The sequence below is a fragment of the Carcharodon carcharias genome, chromosome 13 (assembly GCF_017639515.1).
Source record: "Carcharodon carcharias isolate sCarCar2 chromosome 13, sCarCar2.pri, whole genome shotgun sequence".
Taxonomy (NCBI): domain Eukaryota; kingdom Metazoa; phylum Chordata; class Chondrichthyes; order Lamniformes; family Lamnidae; genus Carcharodon; species Carcharodon carcharias.
The window spans coordinates 122,176,161-122,199,438 of NC_054479.1; the positions used below are offsets into that span (position 1 = coordinate 122,176,161).

The 23,278-nt window shown below is 46.4% G+C and overlaps 1 protein-coding gene across 2 annotated transcripts in view; it reads left to right on the forward strand.

The window, feature by feature from the left end:
* The window catches only part of flncb (filamin C, gamma b (actin binding protein 280)), a 75,669-nt gene that overhangs the window by 35,825 nt on the left and 16,566 nt on the right, over window positions 1-23,278 (forward strand). Inside the window, exons 13-31 of one of the 2 annotated variants that reach the window (XM_041203368.1) lie at window positions 593-706; window positions 1,101-1,244; window positions 1,608-1,731; window positions 2,370-2,530; window positions 3,219-3,309; window positions 4,446-4,615; window positions 5,287-5,404; window positions 6,636-6,898; window positions 9,158-9,755; window positions 10,140-10,313; window positions 11,158-11,320; window positions 13,571-13,731; window positions 14,639-14,806; window positions 15,121-15,244; window positions 17,133-17,289; window positions 17,796-17,985; window positions 18,830-18,853; window positions 19,618-19,865; window positions 22,538-22,633. In XM_041203368.1, the coding sequence (XP_041059302.1) occupies window positions 593-706; window positions 1,101-1,244; window positions 1,608-1,731; window positions 2,370-2,530; window positions 3,219-3,309; window positions 4,446-4,615; window positions 5,287-5,404; window positions 6,636-6,898; window positions 9,158-9,755; window positions 10,140-10,313; window positions 11,158-11,320; window positions 13,571-13,731; window positions 14,639-14,806; window positions 15,121-15,244; window positions 17,133-17,289; window positions 17,796-17,985; window positions 18,830-18,853; window positions 19,618-19,865; window positions 22,538-22,633 (3,288 nt within the window). The remainder of the gene's footprint in view (window positions 1-592; window positions 707-1,100; window positions 1,245-1,607; window positions 1,732-2,369; window positions 2,531-3,218; window positions 3,310-4,445; window positions 4,616-5,286; window positions 5,405-6,635; window positions 6,899-9,157; window positions 9,756-10,139; window positions 10,314-11,157; window positions 11,321-13,570; window positions 13,732-14,638; window positions 14,807-15,120; window positions 15,245-17,132; window positions 17,290-17,795; window positions 17,986-18,829; window positions 18,854-19,617; window positions 19,866-22,537; window positions 22,634-23,278) is intronic. The other variant, XM_041203369.1, reaches the window with a different exon arrangement.

Consider the following 23,278-nt stretch of genomic DNA (forward strand, 5'->3'; position numbering starts at 1 on the left):
AGGACTGCTTGCATGAGAAAGCAATCCTACAACCAACAGGTTAGATCAAGAAGGCAGCTTACCATCTCAAAGGCAATTGGGGATGGGCAACAAATGCTGGCCTTACCAATGATGTCAACATCCCACGTAAAGTAAAAACATCCACTCTAGAGAGCACAGGGGACCTCCGTTTAATATTTCAACTGAAAGATAGCATCTTTGACAGTGCAGCACTCCTCTACTGTGCCTTCGACAGCGCAGCGCTCTCGGTACTGACCTGAATTGTTGGATTATGTGCTACATGCAGTAGCTCAAGAAGGCTTGTTGCCACCTTCTCGGGCAATTAGGAATGGGCAGTAAATGCTGGCCTTGCCAATGATTGCCATACCCTGTGATTAAATTTTAAAGAAAGTCATGAGAATTGAAGGTGAAAATTGAAGAGATGATGGTTTTCTTCAAATACTTCAGAAGCAAAGCCACTACATGAGAGTTAAATATCTGGTCCATGCAATGCTAGCCCAGCCCAGTCCCTGTTTGCTTCTCCTGCTTGCTGCTGTTACTGGGTGAGTTCATGGCTCATTATGTTGTCTCATTAAGTATTCTTGTTCTTTAGGTGAAGGCTTTTGGCCCTGGTCTGGAACAGACTGGCTGCATCGTAAACAAACCAGCAGAGTTCACCATTGATGCTCGGGCAGCAGGCAAGGGTGAACTCAAAATCTATGCACAGGTAATGCTTCAAAGTCTTGACCAATGGCATTGATGATGTTTTGGGGCTGGTATAGAACTAGGTGGGTGGAGCTATGGGAGGTACCTGTCACTGGATCAGATTTGCTGATTCATTAGCAGATGGGTGGCTAGGGTGGGCAGAGGGGACAGCTCTGTAGGCGCCACTTCTGTTTGTGTGGACAGATAACAACTGAAAATCAAACACTTCACAATGGGAGAATGTTGGGGGAGAAAGTTAACACCTTCAGGGGAAGGGAATTTTATTTGCTCTTCACTATTAAATGAACTGTTAATTTGGAGGTGGGGGGCTGCCTATTTTACTAGGTGGAGATTCACTGCTTCTGATTAACATGCTATAATTATTTTATCTCTTTCTCTTTCAAACCCCACAACAGGATGCAGAAGGTGTTCCCATTGATATCCAGATCAAAGATAACCGAGACAACACGTTTATGTGTGTGTATGTGCCTCGGAAGCCCATCAAACACACCATCATCATCAGCTGGGGTGGCGTCAACATCCCAAACAGTCCTTTCAGGGTAAGAGAGGAGGATGTGAGCTGATTAGACAGAACTGGAATTAGACTGGTGTGAGGGGCTAGAAACAAACCCAATGACTGACCCGGACAAAGTCGGAAGACAGAGATTGGCAAATCAGTGAGATGGAGATAGGCAGTGGGGGAGGTAACTGAAGGGAGGGAGGAAGTGAGACATAGTGGTGACCCCTGTTGCAGAATGTGAGATTCATTTGAACATGCAATTAACTGATTTTACAATGTAAATTTGGAATGGATTGTCACACTTTACATGTCCTGTGTGTCTCATTTACTGAGCCATTGCTTTTCACTGTTACACCCCCCGGACTGACCACATAATAATTTGTTTGTACTTCATGTGCTGCAGGTATCTGTGGGTGAAGGCTGTCATCCACAGAAAGTCAAGGTGTATGGACCGGGTGTGGAGAAAACTGGACTCAAGGCCAATGAACCCACATATTTCACTGTGGACTGTAGCGAGGCTGGACAAGGTGAGTCTCTTAGTGGTGCAGGCTGTTTAATTCCTGTTTGTATGCAAAAAGGAGAGAGGGATAAACCCAGGAAATATCAGCTGGTTAGCCTCATTTCAAAGGTGGAGAAACCAGACAAATTACATTTGGAAAAGTTACTGGCTAATAAATGAAAGCATGGAAATGTTAAAGATAAATCAGGATTGAACATTTGAGCTATTTTGGTGTATTGGCGAGAGTTGTTGAGGCTAATGCAATTGATGTGTATATGGACTTTATAAGGTGGTTGTCAAAGTACCACATAATAAATTTGTTAGCATTATTCAAGTCTATAATAAAGAAACATGGCAGCTCGGATAAAATATTGGCTAAGGAACAGAAAGGAGTTTGGGGATGTGGTAATGGGAATGTCAGGAGTTGGGGGCTGAGGCGTCAGTGCTGAGGAGACACAGGGTTCTTGATAATCTGGGAACTGGAAGGTGGTAAATATGAAGATGGCAGAGCAGCTGCTTTGCTCCATTGCCAAACTGGACTTATTCACTCCTGCTTGGGGCACGTCTCTGGCTGTCTCACTCTGAAGGGTTCCCTCCATCACATCTTCACTCTGAGTGCTGGGATTGTCCTTTTCTTGGTCTCAACTGTTCTCTCCTTTTGACAAGGTGATGTGAGCATCGGCATTAAGTGTGCCCCGGGAGTCGTGGGACCTGCTGAGGCCGACATCGATTTTGACATCATTAAGAATGACAATGACACTTTCACAGTGAAGTACACCCCTCCAGGACCAGGGCGCTATACCATCATGGTGCTGTTTGCTGACCAGGTACAACAAACGAAGCCTTGTTCTTGTTATACATTCAGTTTAAATTCTCATTAGCTTCTGCTGAGAAGGCTGCAAGTTATATTGTGAAGGGAAGCAGCAGCTGAGCTTTCTCCCCAGTACAGGAGACATCTCTAGGAATATTAGGAGGCCCCTCCATTAGATCATGGCTGATTTGCACCTTTGCTCCATGTCCCATAATACCCTCACCCAAGGCTGTATTACTGTAACATAACTTAAATCCCTTTGTAATTTGGCCCTCTTGACACAAAGGGCAACTTTCCATTAGCCCTTTCAATAATGTATAAGGCTTAATCAACGCTAGAAGAGCTGAAGTCAGATGCACCAGATTTCTGGCTCCTGGAGCACATAAGGTCAAGTTGATCTGGTGTTTGTGAGGACTCTCAGATATTGACAAATTAAACAAAAAAGTACAGCTGGTTTGATTCTGTTTCTGGTGTTAGCCAAGGTTTAGTGATTGTGGGTTCAAGTCTCATCCTAGAGATGAGTGCATAACCAGGCCAACACTCCCGCTGCAGGTACTGCTGCGCTCTTGAGGTACGGTCTTTCTGATGCGTAAACTAGTCAGTCAGTTTTGCACCCCCACCCCCTCAAAACCTGCTCCCTACTGCTGACCTCTGCCCCTGTGTCTCACTTATTCTAACAAGTTTCTGTCCAATTTATCCTGCAGGAAATTCCCATCAGCCCATTCCGTATTAAAGTGGAGCCATCACATGATGCGGGCAAGGTGAAGGCTGAAGGTCCCGGGTTGAGTCGGACTGGTGAGGAGAAGCTAATTGATTGTGTGAGCGCCTGTAGTCAGACCAAGGGTCACCAATGCTCCCAGGACTGGTGGGCGCACACCCGACCTGAACGGGAGTGAAATAGTGCGCGATGACATCGGCTGAGTGTCCCGATGTCATTGTGCGCACTCACGATCTTTCAATCGGCGGGCGCGCACTAGAGGTGGCAGTGCGCGTGCCGACAATGAAGAGGCCCTGTTAAGGCCCTTTAGCATTTAATTAAATTGCATTTTTCGTTATCCGCTCAACCATTCAGTTGGTGGCCAGATGAATAGGCCAGGCTGCTTTTGCATTTTTCGCAAAACCTCATCCATGGCGGGTGGGGTGGTGGTGGGGAACTGAGTCACATGTGGGGACATGTTTATAGCATTTGTAAAATGTTTATTTTTGTATTTAAAAAATCTTCAGCTTCCTGAGGCAGCTCTGTGCCTTCAGGGAGCTTTCAGTGCGTGCTCCCCCATGCATGCGCACACTTCAGTGCTCGCACTCATCCCGCCCCGACCCTAGCAGCGCTAAGCGTTTCAGTGCGCCTCTCACGCTGGCAGGCCGTTAATTAGTCAGCCAGTGTGAAATTGTGGTCAGAACCCGATCGTGGGCAGCAGTTGGTCTTGTGGGAGTTCCTGGGCCTGCCCAGTGAGGGGAACATCCTGCCCAGTGTCTCTTTTTATGGCTTTTATTCAGTATAAACATGGGGATTGGATAAAAGGCTGTTGGACCGTTTGGAGGTGGGATGTTGTGATGAAATCTCCAGGAAAAAGTCGAACTCAGTCTTGGATTATTGGGGTTGGCAACTATTAGTTCATCCCATTCCGAGAATAGTCTTGCACTTCCTATAGGCGTTGGATCAGTGGGAGACTTAAATTGCAACAAATCGGATATCCCACCCCCAACCATCCCACACAACCCATGGCCACTGGACCAGCAGTAGTGTGAATACAAAGAGCGAGAGAGGTTAAAACCCACTGGCAGACTGACCCCCAGTAATTAGGTAACAATAATGACCTCACATGGTGCTGGCAGATGCAGAGTGGGCTGTGTGGAGTGCTGGGAACAGGATACAAGGTGCTCCTGGTGCTATGCTGTGCTCTGAGTAGGGCTGTGTGTCTTGCTTACAGGTGTTGAGGTTGGGAAACCCACTCACTTCACTGTCTACACTAAGGGAGCTGGCAAAGCCACACTGGATGTGCAGTTCACCGGAGCTGCAAAGGGAGAGGCTGTCCGTGACTTTGAAATCATCGATAACCACGACTACTCATACACTGTGAAATACACTGCCGTGCAGCAGGTAGGAGCGGGTTTGAGGGGCAGTGGAGTGGAGGGCAGGGCTAGGGAGTTGTACCCAATCAGGCAATGCCAGGGTTTGGGGGCTTTGTACCCAGGGAGCAGTGCTGGGTTTTAGGGGGTTTATACCTGGGAGGTCATTGCTGAGGGTTGCGGGGGCGGGGGTGATGGGTTTGTACCCGGAGGGGGTAGTGCTGCAGTTTGGGGGAGATTTACCTGAAAGGGGGGGGGGGGGGGGGGGGGGGGAGCGGGCGGGCAGTGCTGGAGTTTGGTGAAAATGTACCTGGAGGGGGGGCAGTGCTGGGGTTTGGGGGAGGTGTACCTGGAGGGGGGCAGTGCTGGAGTTTGGGGGAGATGTATCTGGAGGGGGGCAGTGCTGGGGTTTGGGGGTGTTGTATCTGGAGGGCGGGGCAGTGCTGGGGTTTGGGGAACTGTACCTGGAGTGGGGGGGCATTGCTGGGGTTTGGGGGGTGTTGTACCTGGATTGGGGGGGGGGGGGGTGGTTGTTAATGCCCAGGCCTGCGGGAGGGGGACGTTTCTACCCAGGGGAAGCAGTGCTGGGGTTTGGGGGAGTTGTACCCAGTGGGGCAGTGCTGGGATTAAGGGTTGCATCCAGTATTTTATACTCTGTAGGTATGGTGTTTCTCTGACCAATGGGCTGTGGTCTTGTTGCAGGGTAACCTGCTGGTAACGGTGACCTATGGGGGTGACCAGGTTCCAAAGAGTCCGTTCACCGTGAGTGTGGCTCCGCCTCTCGATCTGAACAAGGTCAAAGTTCAGGGACTGAACAATAGTAAGATCATTAAACCTTTTGTAAATTATTTCAGCTGTCAGACTCTGAAATACTTGTTTGTACATTGGCCTGGGGAATTGAGCATCATGTGGCCCCTCAGGAGCCTCTACTGTCACCCCTCACTGGATGTGTCTCTACTGCTCCTCCCCCTCCTACTGGGGTATGAGTCTCATTTCACCCCCCCCCCCCCCCCCCCCCCCCCCCCCCCCCCCCCCCCCCCCCCCCCCCCCCCCCCCCCCCCCCCCCCCCCCCCCCCCCAACCACCACACACCAACCTTTCCCCTTATACAATCTGTTGTAGTCATGTCACCATTTCTGAGTGATGTTTAGGACCACACAGGAAGCTGAGAGTCTGTTGTGATGTGGATGACCTGATTGTTCCTTGTGATAATATCTGGTATCTGCTGTGTTAAATGCCCTTGTGAGGGTGGAGTATGAGTAAGGATTGTTTGCCACAATAAGTATTTAGTTCAACATTTTGGGTGTTGGGGCTTGGAGGCAATGAGAGTAACAGGCTGAATTCTACAGGAAGATACATACTTCCTTTGTATAACTGCAGTCAGTAATTCCTCCCCTCAGTAAGTTGGGAATGAGTGTAATGGATTTCCCTGGTCATTGTTTCTGCTTTGACATGTTTGCTGTTTGTCTTCACCTCTACCATCGTCTCGTCTCCATCCCTACCTCAGCTCATTGGCTGCTGAAACCTTCACCCCTGCTTTTGTTGCCTCTCTACTTCCTTGTTCCAATGCTCCTCTAGCTGCCCATCTATCTCCCCCTCTCCTTAGTCTTGATTTCATCCCAAATGCTGCTGTTGGTACATGCACCGTGCCCTAGTCACCCATCACCCCTGTGCTTTCAAATCTCTCCAGGGCCTTGTCCTTCTCTATTTTGGTAGCCTCCTCTAGCCCTACAACCCTTAGAGATACCTGTTTTCCTCCAATTCTAGCTTCTTAAACTTCCCCAATTTTAATTGTTCGACCATTGGTAGCCATGCCTTCAGCTTCCTATGCCCTAAGCTTTGGAGTTCCCTTGTTAAACTTCTGTTCCACTCTTTTATCCTTTAAGATGCTCCTTCAAACCTACCTCTTTGACTGAACTTTTGATTATTTATCATAATATCTTTGTGGCTTGATGTTGAATTTTGTCTGATAACGCTCCCTGTAAAGTGCCTTGGGATATTTTACCATATTAAAAGCGCTATATAAATACAAGTTGTTGTTTTTTTTTGCAGAGGTTGATGTCGGGAAGGATCAGGAATTCAGCGTTAACACTCGAGGTGCAGGAGGTCAGGGAAATGTCGATGTGAAAATCACCTCTCCATCCCGCCGTCCTATCCCATGCAAGGTGGAGACAGATTCCACCAGTGACATTCACTCGGTGAAGTACATGCCTCCTGAGGAGGGGCCATACAAAGTGGACATCAGCTATGATGGGCATCCAGTACCTGGAAGCCCCTTCACAGTGGAGGGGGTCATGCCCCCTGACCCCACCAAGGTGAGCAAAGGTCAAAGATTGGGTGTCAAAACACAGCAGCAAGAGGATTGGGATCTATCTCTTGCATGTGGTGGAACTGTAGCCCATTGCTTAATAAAGGCCCTACATCCCTGGGGCTAGGAGCTGCTTCTGGCCCAAAGAGAGAGCTTGAGGGATCTCCATCCCTGGTGAGGATCTTGCTCTTCACCAGCAACCCTGCCTCCAGCTGAGTTTATTGGGAGATGCCAGGCAAATTCTTTACTTATTACACATTAGTGGGTCCCAGCTCACTTTTTAAGCTTTCCAACTCTCCTTAAAACTGATGGATGATGAGTATTTTGTGTTCACTGCAATCTGGTTTTGGATGAAGAAGCTGAGCGCTTCATTAAATCCTGTATCCATCAACACTTTGTCCCCTTCCCCAGCTGTTGATGATTTTTCCCCACTATCCAATGGTTCCCAACCCCATTGCAACATCCCAGCCTTTTTCTATTCATTCATGGGCTGTGGGCTTTGCTGGCTAGGCCAGCATTTATTGCCCATCCCTAATTGCCCTTGAGAAGGTGGTGGTGAGCTGTTTTCTTGAACTGCTGCAGTCCATGTGGTGTAGGTACACCCACAGTGCTATTAGGGAGGGAGTTCCAAGATTTTGATCCTGCGGTAGTGAAGGAACAATGATATATTTCCATGTCAGGATGGTGAGTGACTTGGAGGGGAATTTTCAGGTGGTGGTGTTCCCATGTGTCTGCTGCCCTTGTCCTTCTAGGCGGTGACAGTCATGGGTTTGGAAGGTGCTGTCGAAGGAGCCTTGGTGAGTTTCTGTAGTGCATCATTTGTTAGACAAGTCTAGTTGACCTGGCCTCAGCCACCCTTTCCTGACCTAAGTTTGCCATTTTCACTTTTCATTTTTTTTCATTTTCTGTGAAGACTGTGGGGGTTGTGGCTCAGTTGGTAGCACTCCCCTGAGTTCAGAAGATTATGGATTCAGAATGAATTCCAGAGACTTGAGCATATAATCCAGCCCAACTTCTCCAGGGCAGTGCTGACCGCCTCATTGTCGGAGAGGCAGTGCTGAGGGAGTGCTGCAATATCTATTAAACAAAGGCTCACCTGCCTCCTTAGGAGATCTAAGAAGATCCCATTACACCATTTTGAAGACGAGCCGGAGAATTCACCTGGCCAATATTAATCTTTCAACCATCATCACTAAAACAGTTTATCTGGTCATTATTTACATAGCTGTTTGGTGGACCTTGCTGTGTGTAAATTGGCTGATATGTTTCATATAACAACAGTAACTTCAAAAATATTTGGTTGGCTGTAAAGCATTTTGGAGCATCCAGATGTTATGATGGCTACTGAGATAATAGATGCATCGGTTTAAAGTATATGAATCTCAAAATGTTTCTCTGCAGGTGCAAGTGGTTAGAAAGGCAAATGGAATGTTTATTGCAAGGGGAAACGAGGATAAAAATAGGGAAGTTATGCTACAGTTGTACAGGGCTTTGGTGAGACTACATCTGGAGTACTGTGTACAGTTTTGGTTTCCTTATTTAAGAAAGGATATAATTGCATTAGAAGCTGCTCAAAGAAAGTTCAGTTGACTGATTCCTGGGATGAAGGGTTATCTTATGAGGAAAGGTTGAGCAGGTTGGAGTTTAGAAGAGTTAGGTGATCTCATTGAAACATCCTCTCAGCATCCACCCTGTCAAGTCCCCTCAGGATCTCATATATGTTTCCCCTTGTGGTGGAGTCTAGAACCAGGGTACACAATTTAAAAATTAGGGGTCTCCCATTTAAGACTGAGATGAGGAGTTTTTTTTTTTGTGGATTATTAGTCTGTTGAACTCTTTTCTCCAGAGAGCGGTGGAGTCTGAGTCAGTGAATATGTTCAAGGCTGATCTAGTCTTTTTGATCAGTAAGGGAGTCAAAGGTCATGGAAGCAGACAGGAAAATGGAGCTGAGGCCACAAATTGGATCCTTCATGATCTTATTGAATGGCACAACATGCTCCAGGGTTAAATGGCCTACAGCTGCTCCTAATTCTTTTGTTGTGGTGTTCTGGTATTACAGAAATGTTTCTCTTTAAAACAAATGTATAGGAGTAGAGGGCTTCAGAAGTGACTGAGGTCTCTGGCAGGAAGCCAGGACTGTGGTGTTATTGTGACAACACCTGGCTCCAAGTATTGTAAATATTGAGCCCACAAAGGCATCAATGATAAGATACTTTCAACAGCGAGCTTTATATGAATGGAATGAGCAATTTTGGTTCTATTTCAGGTTCGGGCCTATGGGCCAGGCCTCAAAGGTGGCGTGGTTGGAAAAGCTGCTCCCTTTGCTATTGATACCAAGGGTGCTGGCACTGGAGGACTTGGTTTGACTGTGGAAGGTCCTTGTGAAGCTAAGATTGAGTGCCAGGATAATGGTGATGGTTCCTGCTCTGTCTCGTACCTTCCTACAGAACCAGGCGAATATACGGTCAATATCCTGTTTGCAGAGGCCCACATTCCAGGATCTCCTTTCAAAGCGGACATCAAGCCGCTCTTCGACCCCAGCAAGGTCACTGCCAGCGGCCCAGGTCTAGAGCATGGTAAAGTGGGTGAGGCGGCAACTTTCACTGTGGATTGTTCCAAGGCAGGGGAGGCTGAGCTGACCATCGAGATCATCTCCGAGTCTGGTGTGAAAGCTGAGGTTCACATTCAGAACAACAGCGATGGGACCTTCGGCATCACCTACATCCCACCATTCCCCGGCATGTATACTATCACCATAAAGTATGGCGGGCACGCGGTGCCCAAATTCCCAGCCTGCGTCAGGGTTGATCCAGCTATCGACACCGCAGGGGTGAAGGTGTTTGGACCAGGAGTTGAGCCTCGTGGTAAGGAAACAGTCTGTACTTGTACCATTACTGTTGTATCTTTAGATCCTGCAGGAGGAGCTTGTTCAGGAGGTGTCTGTCTATCTGGTCAGTTGTTGCCTCATGTTGATAACCTCAGCATAAGGTTGGGAACCATGCATTAAAGCAATTCTGTAAAAGAGTCAGTGGATGACTCATTGGCCAATTGGTGAGGCATGTTGATGGGTATCTGGCTAATCGATGAGAAGTGTCCATCATTGTTCAAATAGTTGGTGAAAGATAATGCATGTGGGGGATACTCAATGTTTTGGGGACTGATTGAGGGCAACTTATTCAAGGGTATCAGGATCATTATTGTGGAGGGAAACTAAGAACAGTCTGATCTCATCTCTCTTGCCGTTCCAGGGGTACTCCGGGAGGTGGTCACAGAGTTCACTGTGGACTCTCGATCTCTTAACAAGACTGGTGGAAACCACATCAAGGTTCGTATTGCCAACCCATCTGGAGCCAAGACTGACAGTTATATCAAAGACAATGGTGATGGAACGTACCATGTGGAGTACACAGCTTACGAAGACGGTAAGTGGCAAAGGGGCTTCTTCATTTTACAAGTTGTATCTTCCTGTTTTTATTTGTTCTTGGGAATGTGAGCGCCACTGGCAAGGTCAGCATTTACTGCAGCCCCTATATTGGGTCCCAGGCGAGTGGGCATTCCAATCCCTGTCAATCAAGTTCTCATTCCATGGTGAGGTAACTCTGACTGCTCTTGATCAGCCCTGGCTGTCACAATTTTTCCCTCGAGGTCAAAGTTATTGGACTTTCTGGAAAGATTATTTGATCTCTATCACCCAGGACACCCCCTGTACACCGTGTGGACCGACTATTTCCATCAACAGGCCATTCAGAGGTTGCTCTTGAAGCCCATTGGCTGCTTTCAGACTTTTAAAACCTGTTACTGTCCTCCCCTCTGTCCTGTATCAAGTTGCTGAAATTCCCTCTGTCCTGTTCCCATCCAGGAAACAAAGAGTAAAAGACACTGGATTCTCCTTTATCTTGAAAGCAGTCGTCATGGGACCTCAAAGAAATGATGAGCAGAGTCATACCTGATTGCTGACCTGATCAGCGTTCCCCACAAAAGGCCATTTTCCAGCCTTGCTCCCCATTCCTCTAGCCTCCCAGCGGAGTCTTATCTTCATTTGGAGCAGCGATTGCATTTGTTATGATGCAGGGAGAGAGGCCCATCCGCTGTAGGATCTTAATCTACAACATTCAGAAGCCATGGTGTGACCAGCAAAGATGTCCATTGTTGGCTTCCAGGTGGCATCTGAGATGGGCAGCAGCTCCCTCAGTCTACCAGGGTGCAACACTGATATGTAATTTGCTGCAATGTGTTACAGTCCATGTTGTTTACTCTCTCTTTCAGGAGTACATATGATTGAAGTGCTGTATGATGATGTCCCACTCCCCAAGAGTCCATTCAGAGTCGGAGTCACGGAAGGCTGCGATCCAACTCGTGTGCGGGCCTATGGGCCAGGCCTAGAAGGAGGCCTAGTCAATAAACCCAACCGATTCACAGTGGAAACCAGGTGAGATGCAGCCTGAGCACTTAGATAAGAACCCAAAACATCAGCTAGCACAGAACGAGAAAGGTACACTCTCTCCTATCATCATGGATTCAGCCACCCATTTAATCTCCTGAGAGAGTTCTGTATCATATTCCCTGATCTCTAAAAGGAAACAAGGAAACATCTAAATTATACACCCAGTCTCATATATCCACAGTTCAGCTCTGGCCATTGTCCCACTGCCCAATCTCCATTGACCATCCCAGGAACTGTTGTGTCATGTACATGTGGGACTCTTGGCCTGCACTGATCCAACTAACCACCAACCCCATTTATCCATCTCCTGTCTGACAGATGAATTTCTTGTAGATCAGTGCCATTGGCTCTTATCAGATTCACAACAATCCTCTGTGGGCTAGAGGAACATTCTTGTGATCTCTTGTCTCACTTGATGCTGGTGAATTCTGAGAACCAGGGATTTCCCACTGAAATTTGTTTGGGGGTGGGGAATGTGACTGGGCCAAAAGCTGGGGTTTGGGTGGCTCTGAACTGTAATCAATGACCGGCTGTCTGTCCACTTAGAAAAGGATTGAGATTGTCACCTATCCTAATCTGTACCCTGAAAATCAGGCAGAAAGACTGTGATATAATTAAAAAAGTTAGCATGGAAAGGGAAGAGGTTCTAAGTGGTCTGGCAGGCTTAAGTAGATAAATCTCCAGGCCCGGATGAAATGTATCCCAGGCTGTTGAGTGAGGCAAGGGAGGAGATAGCAGGGGCACTGGCAATAATTTTCAACACCTCTCTGGCCACAGGAGAGATGTCAGAGGACTGGAGGACAGCCAATGTGGTACTGTTGTTCAAGAAGAGAGTAGGGGATAAACCAGGGAACTACAGGCCAGTCAGTCTAACCTTAGTGGTGGGCAAACTATTGGAAGCAATTCTGAGGGACAGAATTAATCTACACTTGGAGAGGCAGGGATTAATCAAGGACAGTCAGCATGGGTTTTGTTAAGGAGAGGTCATGTCTGACCAATTTGATTGAATTTTTCAAAGAGGTGACCAGGTGTGTAGATGAGGGCAATGCATTTGACGTAGCCTACGTGGACTTCAGCAAGGCTTTTGATAAGGTCCTGCGTGGGAGACTGATAACGAAGGAAAGAGCCCATGGAATCCAAAGCAATTTGGCAAATTGGATCCAGAATTGGCTGAGTGGCAGGAAACAGGGGATGATGGTCGAGGGGTGTTTTTGTGACTGGATGCCTGTGCCCAGTAGGGTTCCACAGGGATTGGTGTTGGGTCCCTTGCTGTTTGTGGTATATATGAATGATTTAGACTTGAAGGTTGATCAATAAGTTCAGAGATGACACTAAAATTGGTGGGGTGGTAAATAGTGAGGAGAATAGCCATAGATTATAGGAGGATATAGACGGGCTGGTCAGATGGGCTGATCAGTGGCAGATGGAACTTAATCTGGATAAGTGTGAGGTGATGCATTTGGGCAGAACAAACAAGGCACAGGAATGCATGATGAATGGTAGGACCCTGGGAAGTACCGAGGATCAGAGGGACCTTGAGTGTGCATAAACACCAGTCCCTTAAGGTAGCGGCTCAGGTAGATAAGGTGGTTAAGAAGGCATATGGAATACTTGCCTTTATTAAGAGCAGGGAGGTTATGCTGGAACTGTATAATACGTTGGTTAGGCCACAGCTAGAGTATTGCTTGCAGTCCTGGAATCCTCATTATAGGAAGGATGTGATTGCACTAGAGAGTGCAGAAGAGATTTACCAGGATGTTGCCTGGGCTGGAGAGTTTTAGTTATGAGGAGAGATTGGATAGACTGGGGTTATTTTTCCCTGGAGCAGAGGAGATTGAAGGGGGACATGATTGAGGTGTATAAAATTGAGGGGCATAGATAGGGTAGACAGGAAGGAACTTTTCCCCTTGGTGGAGGGATCAATAATCAGGGGGCATAGATTTAAGGTAAGAGGCAGGAGGTTTAGAGGGGATGAGGGGAAGAAATTTTTCACCCAGAGAGTGGTGGGAGGCTGGAACTCACTGCCTGAAAAGGTGGTAGATGCAGAAACCCTCATAACATTGTAGAAGTATTTGGATGTGCACTTGTGATGCCATGGCGTACAAGGCTATGGGCCTGGTGCTGGAAAATGGGATTAGAATAGTTAGGTATTTGTTTGACCGGCACAGACTGATGGGCCAAAGGGCCTTATTCTGTGCTGTAGACCTCTATGACTCTGACTCTGTCTCCGCTTAGGGGAGCGGGCACTGGAGGCCTCGGATTGGCCATCGAGGGCCCCTCAGAGGCGAAAATGTCCTGCAAGGACAACAAGGATGGGAGCTGTAGTGTTGAGTACATCCCCTTCACCCCTGGAGACTATGATGTCAACATCACGTTTGGAGGACACCCCATTCCAGGTGAGTAGACCTGCTTTGGACTAACTCTGCATTGCGAGCCCCCAAGTCTAAGTGTCGAATGGAACCACTCTTACTGATGCATCAGAAACTGAGAGTCCAATCTGTAACCAGCCCTGTCTATCAATCACTCGTGCTCATTTGCCTGCCTGCCCTCCTCAGTGTAATTGTCTGCCTTTCCAAGGTGAACCATTAAGGCCCCATAAGAACAAAAGAAATGGGAGCAGGAGTAGGTCAAACAGCTCTTTGAGCCTTCCCCATCATTCAGTGTAATCATGGCTGTACTTTTACCTCAACTCCAGTTGTCCGCCCATTCCTCTTTTTCCTTGATCCCCTTAGCGTCAAAAAAAAAATGTTGATCTCAGTCTCGAATATACTCAATGACTAGACATCCACAACCTTCTGGGTTAGAGAATTCCAAAGATTCACAACCCTCTGAGTGAAGACATTTCTCTTATCTCAATCCTAAATGGCAGACCCCCTTGTCCTGATACTGTGACCGCTATTTTTAGACTCTTTAGCCAGGGGAAACAGCCTCAGCATCGGCCCTGTTAAACCCTTTAAGAATTTTATACGTTTCGATGAGATCACCTTTCATTAACTCCAGAGAATGGGCCCATTTTATTCAAGCTGTGCTCGTGGGGCAGTTCTCTCTTTCATCCTAGGAACCAATCTGGAGAATCAAGAATAGCCTTCTTTGGATAAGGTGACCAAAACTGTACACTGCTCCAGATGTGGTCTTGCCAAAGCCCTTTATAATTGTAGCTGTTGCTGGTATAAAGCAGCAGCCAAGATTCAGTTGTCATCTCTCGGGCGAGAAGTGTGTTGGGAGCTCTCTGTTCTGTGTGTGGAATGTGAGGTGTGACCTAGAAAAGATGTGATGTATGTTATTTTTTTCTTGTGTTGGCAGGCAGTGCATTCCGTGTGCCAGTGAAAGAGCTGGTCGATCCAAGCAAAGTGAAGTGCACAGGCCCTGGGCTGGGCACTGGGGTACGGGCACATGTACCCCAGACTTTCACTGTTGATTGCAGTAAGGCTGGGCTGGCACCTCTCAAGGTGCTGATCCTTGGGCCCACAGGTAAGTCTGTTGCTGGCTGTTCTGGACCACGTGAGTCCATTGTGGGGTTTTCTAGGAAATGGAAGGTGTTTGTGTTGAAACTAAAGCCTGAGGATTGTGACCCGTGGACTGAGTGTTGGGGGAAGGAGTGGTGGGGGTGTGTGGTGATGTACATTGTGACTTGAAGGGGAAATATTGTGTGGGAAGAGTTGGGTGCTAATGGAGTTGGGGGGGGGGGGCGGGGTGGTTTATTGCCAAACTGATGGAGGGGTGGTAAAATGGATGGATTGGTTGGTGGTTAAGTGAATTGTGATTATCTCCTATGTCCATTCCAGGTGTATCGGAGCCTGCGAAGGTTATCGATAATGGAGATGGGACGCACACCGTTCACTACACCCCTGCCATGGACGGTCCCTTCACTGTCTCGGTCAAATACGCAGAGCAGGAGGTTCCTCGCAGGTGAACACTGGAAATTGCATCACTAAAAACCTCAAGCTAAATCTTTTATAAATCATGGGTCCCAGCTGGAGTATTGTGTCCAATTCTGGGCTCCACATTTTAGGAAGAATACCAGACTTTGGAGAGGGTGCAGGAGAGATTTATTGGTAATACTATGGATGCTGAAATAAAAATAGAAAATCCTAGAAGTACTCAGCAGGTCTGGCAGCATCTGTGGAGGGAGAAACAGAGTTACGTAGATGACCTAACATATTGACCTTGGGGTAACTCTTTCTCTCTCCTCAGATGCTGCCAGATGTGCTGAACATATCTAGCATTTTCTGTAAAGTATTTTGAGTTCTGGTGATTTCCCAAGGATGCGCCGTGTGGATCCCAGCCCTCGCGCTGCAAAGTCACGTGATGAGAAGCAGCACGGAATGTTCTGGTCTCTAATCAAGAGTTAACGGCTGATTCCCTTTCTTCAGAATTCTTTCCATGGGTCTCCTCCCTTCCCTCTTTATCTATCCCCAGCAACATATTCTTCTATCCCTTAAGTATTTATTTAGCTTCCCCTTAAATGCATCTACGCTACTCACCACAGCCACTTCCTGTGGTAGTGGGTTCCACATTTGAACCACTCTATGTAAAGAAATTTCTCCTGAATTCCCTAATGGATATATTAATGACCAACTTTCCCTAATTCTCTTTGGGGGCGGGTCATGTGACACAGTGATAGCATCCCTACCTCTTGGCCAGAAGCTCCAGGTTCAAGTCCCACTTCAGGACTTGACAGCCACAGAAGGTGCTGTATGTGGCCGAACAGATTGATGATCAGCCTGTAAATCCCTCCAGTATGCCTGATGGCAGCTGGTGAGAGTGGGAGAGTTTCCTGGTCAGCCATACTGCAGAAGGCAATGGCAAACCACTGCAAGTACTTTGTCAAGCATAATCATGGAACAATCCAATGGAACTCCATGGTCGCAAACTTAGGGTTTTGTACCTGAAGGAGGAGGAAGATGAGTTCTCTTCAACTATTCGATGACACTTTTTTTTTCTTGAAACCTTGAAGACCTCTACCATGCCACCCTTCACTCTTTTTTTTACCAGAGGAAGGATCCCCAGCCTGTTCAATCCTTCCTGATGGATATAACCCCTCAGTTCTGCTATCATTCTAGTAAATTGTTCTTGCACCCGCTCTTCCTTATGCCCTTTGATAATATGGGGACCAGAACTGTTCACAGTACTTAAAAGTGTAAGCTAACTAGGGTTCTATTTAAGTTTTAATAACTGCTTTGCTTTTCAGTTCTATTCCTCAATGAACCCCAGTTCATTGCTTGATTTATTTTCTATAGCCTTATTAGTATTGATACTTTGATTTCTGTATCCATACCCTCCAATCCCCCTGTTCCATCTACTCCATTTAGACAGTTATTTTCCAAAGATCATGTGACCTCCTTGCTCTTCCTATCAAAATGTACCATCTCATTTATAACTATAATGCCCTGTATACCCAAGTCCAGGTAATTTTAAAATATATCAAAGAGAGCAATGGTTCTAATTCTGACCCCTGGAAAACATCACTCAGCACTTCTCTCTAGTCTGAAAGACAACTGTTCACCACTACTCTCTGCTTTTTGTCCCATAGTCAACATTGTATCCTCACTTCCACTGTCCCTTTTAAACTCACAGGCTTCAATTTTACTACCAGGTCCATTGTGTGGTACTGCATCAAATGCCTTTAGAAAGACCATACACACATCAACTGTGCTACACACATCAATCCTCTATTAGTTATCAAAGAACTGGATCAAGTTAGTTAAGCATCATTTGCCTTTAAGCCTGTGTTAGGCTTAAATTTATTGTCACTTATTTTTTCAAGTGCCAATTAATTTTTTTGTTCATTTCCCAGCCCCTTCAAGATCAAGGTTCTGCCAACTCACGATGCCAGCAAGGTGCGAGCAAGTGGGCCAGGACTCAATGCCGCTGGAGTACCAGCCAGTCTCCCAGTCGAGTTCACAATTGATGCCAGGGATGCTGGAGAAGGACTGCTAACTGTGCAGATCATTGTAAGTCCAGCTTGCATCTCCTGCTCTGTCTCCAGATTAAAACCTGCACCCCGCACCCCCCACGCTCTACTGAGTGGCAGCTTAATCTAATATCCTCAGTGCTGCTGAACTAATGGTGAGCCCCTACAAACTATTGTTGTTTAATCAGGAAACGTGTGCTGGGTGCACGTTGGCTTGTTTGTTGAAGTTCGATATTCTCTGTGATCTGAGGCAGTAGGGCAAACTCTCAGACTGCCTGGTAACAACTGTTTATTTCAGCTAACTCCCCTAACCTGATGGAGAATATCATTTGATGCAAAATATAATCAATTGGATCATAAGATCTGGATAACCTGATTGGTTATGGAAAGTTTGGTGTTTGTCATTGGCTGAAGCTCCTCTTAGGATCTTGGTGAGTGGTGCGAGAGTGGACACATGGGCTTTGTGTAAAGTTCAGATCCTAAGTGATGGGCTGTGGCCCTTTACTTATGCAGTTTGATGTCTGTAACATTGATTCACCCTTTCAGGATCCTGAGGGAAAACCGAAAAAGGCAAATATCCGTGATAATGGAGATGGGACGTACACTGTGTCCTACCTACCGGACATGACTGGGCACTACACCATCACCATCAAGTATGGAGGTGATGAAATCCCCTACTCACCATATCGAATCCATGCTATACCAACTGGAGATGCCAGCAAATGTCTGGTAACAGGTATGATCAGTGCTTACCTCCATCTAGAAATGACTGAACTGGGTGTGGGTGGGGGAGATGGCGTTGAAATAAGTGAATTTTGCCCAGTAGGGGCTCCTCTCTGGAGTACAGAGACTTGGATCTGGCAATCAGCTGCCGGAATCTGGTGAGGGGAAAATTAGGAAAGGAGTTCCAGGTGCATGCCTGGATTCCTAGGGAATTTGGGGTTCTCTGGAAGAGATGAGAGCTGTGGGGGGGGGGGCTGTTAGCTAAGGGATGGGGGCGCATTGGTTTGTCACAGTTTATGCCAGTCCCTCCCTTCACCACCAGCCCACTGATCCACATCGTTACCTTGCTAGCAGGGAGTGCAGCCGCTCTGGAACTGTTAACGTTTACAAAAATGAGTATGCAGCAAGATTGCAACAGCTATCAAAGCCACTGCCAGTCAACCAGTGACATCCTAGACTCTAGCCAATCTTTGATCCCTGAGAGAGGCTATCATTTGGAATTTTGGGGGGTACAGATCCCTGGGGAAATGCCACTTGTCACCTAGCAATCCTCTGTCTCCTATCTCCCGACCAAATACAATTGTAGGATCAGAGGAGGGCATAAGGTTAGTAATTTGATGGTTCAGTCCCAGCCTCGGAGATATCTCAGTCCTTTCATCACAAGACTCATTCCCAGGACCTCGTAGCATGTAGGTGCCAACCAGTATCCCAGCAGCCCAAAAGATGAGTGCTATAGGAATCCAGGGACTTTTTTTAACCTCTTCTGTGTGTCTTGCAATTCTTGCTGACGTCGATTAATCTCTTTGTATTTTGAGTTTATGGGTGACTGTTTCTAACCGGCTGCTCTCCCTCCACAGTGTCCATCGGCGGCCATGGATTAGGTGAGTGACTATCCACCAAATTCGCTACTTGCATCCACAGGTATTCAGTCTCTAACCAGGAAAATCATTAGCTGCCCTGCTGTGCTCCTGCCCCTGCCCCCACCCCCTTCCTCTCTCACAGCCCCCTTCCCAAGACACTGGAGAGTGAACAAGAGCAGTAATGAAAACATTAAATGCTGGAAATACTCAGTAGATCAGGCAGCATCTGTAGAGAGAGAGAGAAAAACCAAGTTAATATTTCACGATGACTTTTTCAGAACAGAGTTGAGAAGGTCATGAATTTGAAACAACTGTTTCCTTCTCTGCAAATGCTACTTGACTTGCTGAGTATTTCCAGCATTTTCTGTTTTTATCTCAGATCTCCAGCATATGCAAATATTTTGCTTTTGTGACAGGAGCAGGAAAGCTAGCTGATTTACCCTCTGTAACCCAGTTGAGGTGATCCAGGGAATGGAGCTGGGCCTCAAGGATTTGTTGCCCGTTGACCTCTGACCACATCCCACTGCCCTCTGACCTCTCTGGTTAATTCCACTGTCCTAAGATGAACACCTTCTGGTTTGTTGTATGTGTTACATACTGGGAGATGGAACAGCTCCCCCTGAGGCTGCCTGTCCCACCCTGATCACAGGCTGTTTTACAGCACGTTGCTGACACTGTGGGTCCTAACTGGTGACAAGAGTGTGACACACCAATAACACACCATCGAGTACGGTCTTGAGCTGAACCATACCACCCCTTAACTGTGATGTCTCATCCACCTCCAGGGGCAGGACTTGGTCCAACCATCCAGATCGGCCAGGAGACGGTTATCACTGTGGACGCTAAGGCTGCTGGCAAAGGGAAGGTCACCTGTAAGGTCTCGACCCCTGATGGAGCTGAACTGGATGTTGACGTGGTGGAGAATCGAGATGGGACATTTGACATCTACTACACAGCACCAGAACCTGGCAAATATGTCATCACCATCCGCTTCGGCGGAGAGCTCATACCCAACAGCCCCTTCCATGTGGTGGTAAGTAATGATAACTGAACATTACCATGGCTCTGAAATTAAAACAAAAATTGCTGGAAACACTCAAGTTATGGCAGCAATTGTGGAAAGAAACAGGATTAACATTTCAGATCTGTGACCTATCACCTGAACTGGGGATAAAGTGCTGCCCCTTATCTTTTGGGCACTTCACAGCCTTCTGGACTCAACATTGAGTTCACCAATTTCGGACCATAATCTGTGGTCCATTTTGTTTCCTTTCCTTTGCTGCTGACTGAAATAAGACAGTACACCTGCTCTTGGCACATCTTTTGTTTCTTTGTTTATTTTCTTGCCCCATCACCATTCCCTTTGGCCCTGTCTTTCCTGTCATTCAATCTCTCCTGTCTTTCACCCCATCACAGACCTCCGTCCTGTCCTTAGATCACTCGCACCTTGCTCAAAACCTATTACATCTCTAATTTTTCCCCGTTCCGATGAAAGATCACAGACTGGCAACGTTAACTCTATGGCAGCAACTGTGGAGAGGAATAATGTTTTGAGTATTTCCAGCATTTTTTGTTTTCATTTTAGATTTCCAGCATCCGCAGCATTTTCCTTTTCGATTAATGCCAGGACTCTGATCAGATCATCATATTTCATATCACTAGCATACTTTTAGCATGTTATTACCATAATAAGAATATGATGGATGTATAATTATTCCTGGTACAATTTTAAAGGGGGTGCAGGAACAGAGACCTGGGGGTGTATGCACGCGAATCCTTAAAGGTGGCAGGATGAGTTGAAGACTTTTTTTTCACACACAAGCATACCGGTTCCTTTGACTTTATACGTTAGTACATAAAGTACAAAAGCACGAATGTTGGGCTAAACCTTTCTAAAACTAGTTATTTCAGCTGGAGTACTCTGTTCAACTCTAGGCACCACATTTTAGGAAGGACATTATAGCCTTGTTGAGGATAGAAGAGATTTACTAGAATAGGACCAGGGATTAGGGACTTCAGTTATGTGGAGAGGCTAAAGAATCTGGGCTTGTTCTCCTTTTACAGCAGAGATGGGAAGGGGAGGTTTGATAAAGGTGTTCAAAATCATACAGGGTGACTGTCACTAATGTGAATAAGGAGAAACTGTTTCCAGTGGCAGGAGGGTCAATAATTAGACAGCAGTTTTCAAATTACTGGCAAAGTACCAGAGATGAGATGAAATGTTTCTACACAGCAAGTTGTTATATTCTGGAATGCACTCCCTGAAAGGGTGGTGGAATCAGATCCAATGATAACTTTCAAAAGGTTAAATACTGTAGTTGAAGGCCAAAAAGTTGCAGGGCTGTGGAGAGCAGAGAAGTGGGACTAATTGGATAGTTTTCAAAGAGCAAGCACAGACACAATGGGGCCCAATGGTTTATGCTGTATCACTATGATTCTATAATTATTACATTGCCATAATGTCTATCATAATCATCTTACTATGATATCTGATCCAAGAAAACCTCCCTTTGGTGAACTGTTCTAATCCCAGGCGCTCTTGTATAAAGTAAGGCCATTAAAGCGCAAAGTCACAACACCAGAAGGGGAATGGAGGTCCGTAATAAGATACCAGGGAAGGGAGCATGGGATCAGAGGCAATTAGACATCTTTAAGGAAAAGAAAGGGAATATAGTGAGATGATGGGATGAGGGAGGATAGTTGGGGATTTGGGAGTATGGAAGGCTTAGTTGCATGAGGAACACAAGAACAGAAGTAGGTCATTCAGCCCCTCAAAGTCTGTTCTGCCATTCAGTTAGCTCATGGTTGATCTTTATCTTAACTCTATTTATCTGCCTGGTTTTTGTAATTCTAATATCCTTATTCAACACACATCCCACAATCTCAATTTTGGAAATTTCAGTTGACTCCTACCCACCCACTGCCTCAGCAGCTTTTTGTGGGGAGTTCCAGACTTCTTCTATCCGTTTTGTGTGAAGAACTGCTTCCTAACATCAATTCTGGAATGGCCTAGCTCTAAGTTTAAGGTCATACACTCTTGTTCTGGACTCCCCCCACCACCCCTCCCCCCAATGAAAGAAAAATTAGTACTCTCTGTTTATCCAACTGATTCCTTTAATCATATTAAACATTAATTAAATCACTCTTTAATCTTTTACACTCAAGGGAGCACAAACCTGTCCTCATAATTTCACCCTCTTAGCCCCTTTCAAGGCCAAAATCACCTTCCTGAGATGCAGTAGCCAGAACTGAACACAGTACTCGAGTTGAGGTCTAACCAAGGATCTGTACAACTGAAGCATAACATCCTTTTCTTTGCATTCCTGTCCCCTCTAAATTACTTTTCATACCTGTCCACAAGCGTTTGGTGATCCAAGCCTCTTGAACACTCAAATTCCTTTCTTGCGTTCAGTCTGTTAAAGACTCTGAGAGACATCAGGCTGCTGGGTCACACCTATGGATTGCACATTGTAAAATTGAATGGTGAATTTGTGGTACACAAGGATGCAAAAATTCCGATTAGTAGTAAAGAGAGCAGAGGAATGCAGTGGGTGACAGCCATGATCGTACTCTGAACTGTCCCTCCTATAGTTCATCATGCTTTCTGTCTTGCTTTTGGATGGATTTTTTTTGCAGATGCAGGTTTTAGGAAGTTGTCCATTGGATGCATTTCGTGTTTAACCTGTAGCTTGCCTCCCATCACAGGCCTGTGATGCCATTCCCACCATTGAGGAGCCTTGCGATATGTTGCAGCTACACCAGCCCTACATGCCTTCCCCTGCTGGCTATCCAACACACTGGGTATAATATTCAACCACCAACTATTCACTTTAAGCAGGACTTCCTCTCTGATTTTTTTTTTCCTCCCTTTCTCTTCCCTGCTCTCTGTCTCTCTCCCCCACTCTCCTGTTTAATCTTCTAACCTCCAAACCATTGAGGTACAAGCCTATTGATTCTGTCTTGCAGTGCTGCTGTTCTTGGGTCTTCCTCTGTCACTGGTCCTCTTCTCATTATAAAGCTCATTTGTTGAAGTAAAGCTCCTGGTAAATTTTTACATGGCTGCTCCTCACAGCAACCATTCCTGGGTGAAGCTCACTCATGTTGTTGGGTGGAGCTTGCCAGTTGGTCAGGTTGGATGTGATGGGACACTTCTGTCAGAATGATAATTAATATGAATAATGATAATGAATTAATAACCAGTAAGTATACCACAGAAATAGTGAGGACCTCTGGCATCCAGGGTCAAATTGGCACAGATGGGCATTTAGCTTTTGAGAGCACCTGGGACCCTCCATCAGTTCCTGCCCCTTTCAATCTGCCACAAAATCATTCCTTGAGTCTTAATTGGCTTTCAAATTAACCCAGGGAAATAATGTACAGATTTACTCAGGAAGCTGAATTTGTTGGATATGCTGTAACTCATTCAAGTGATTGTGTTAACTGGTG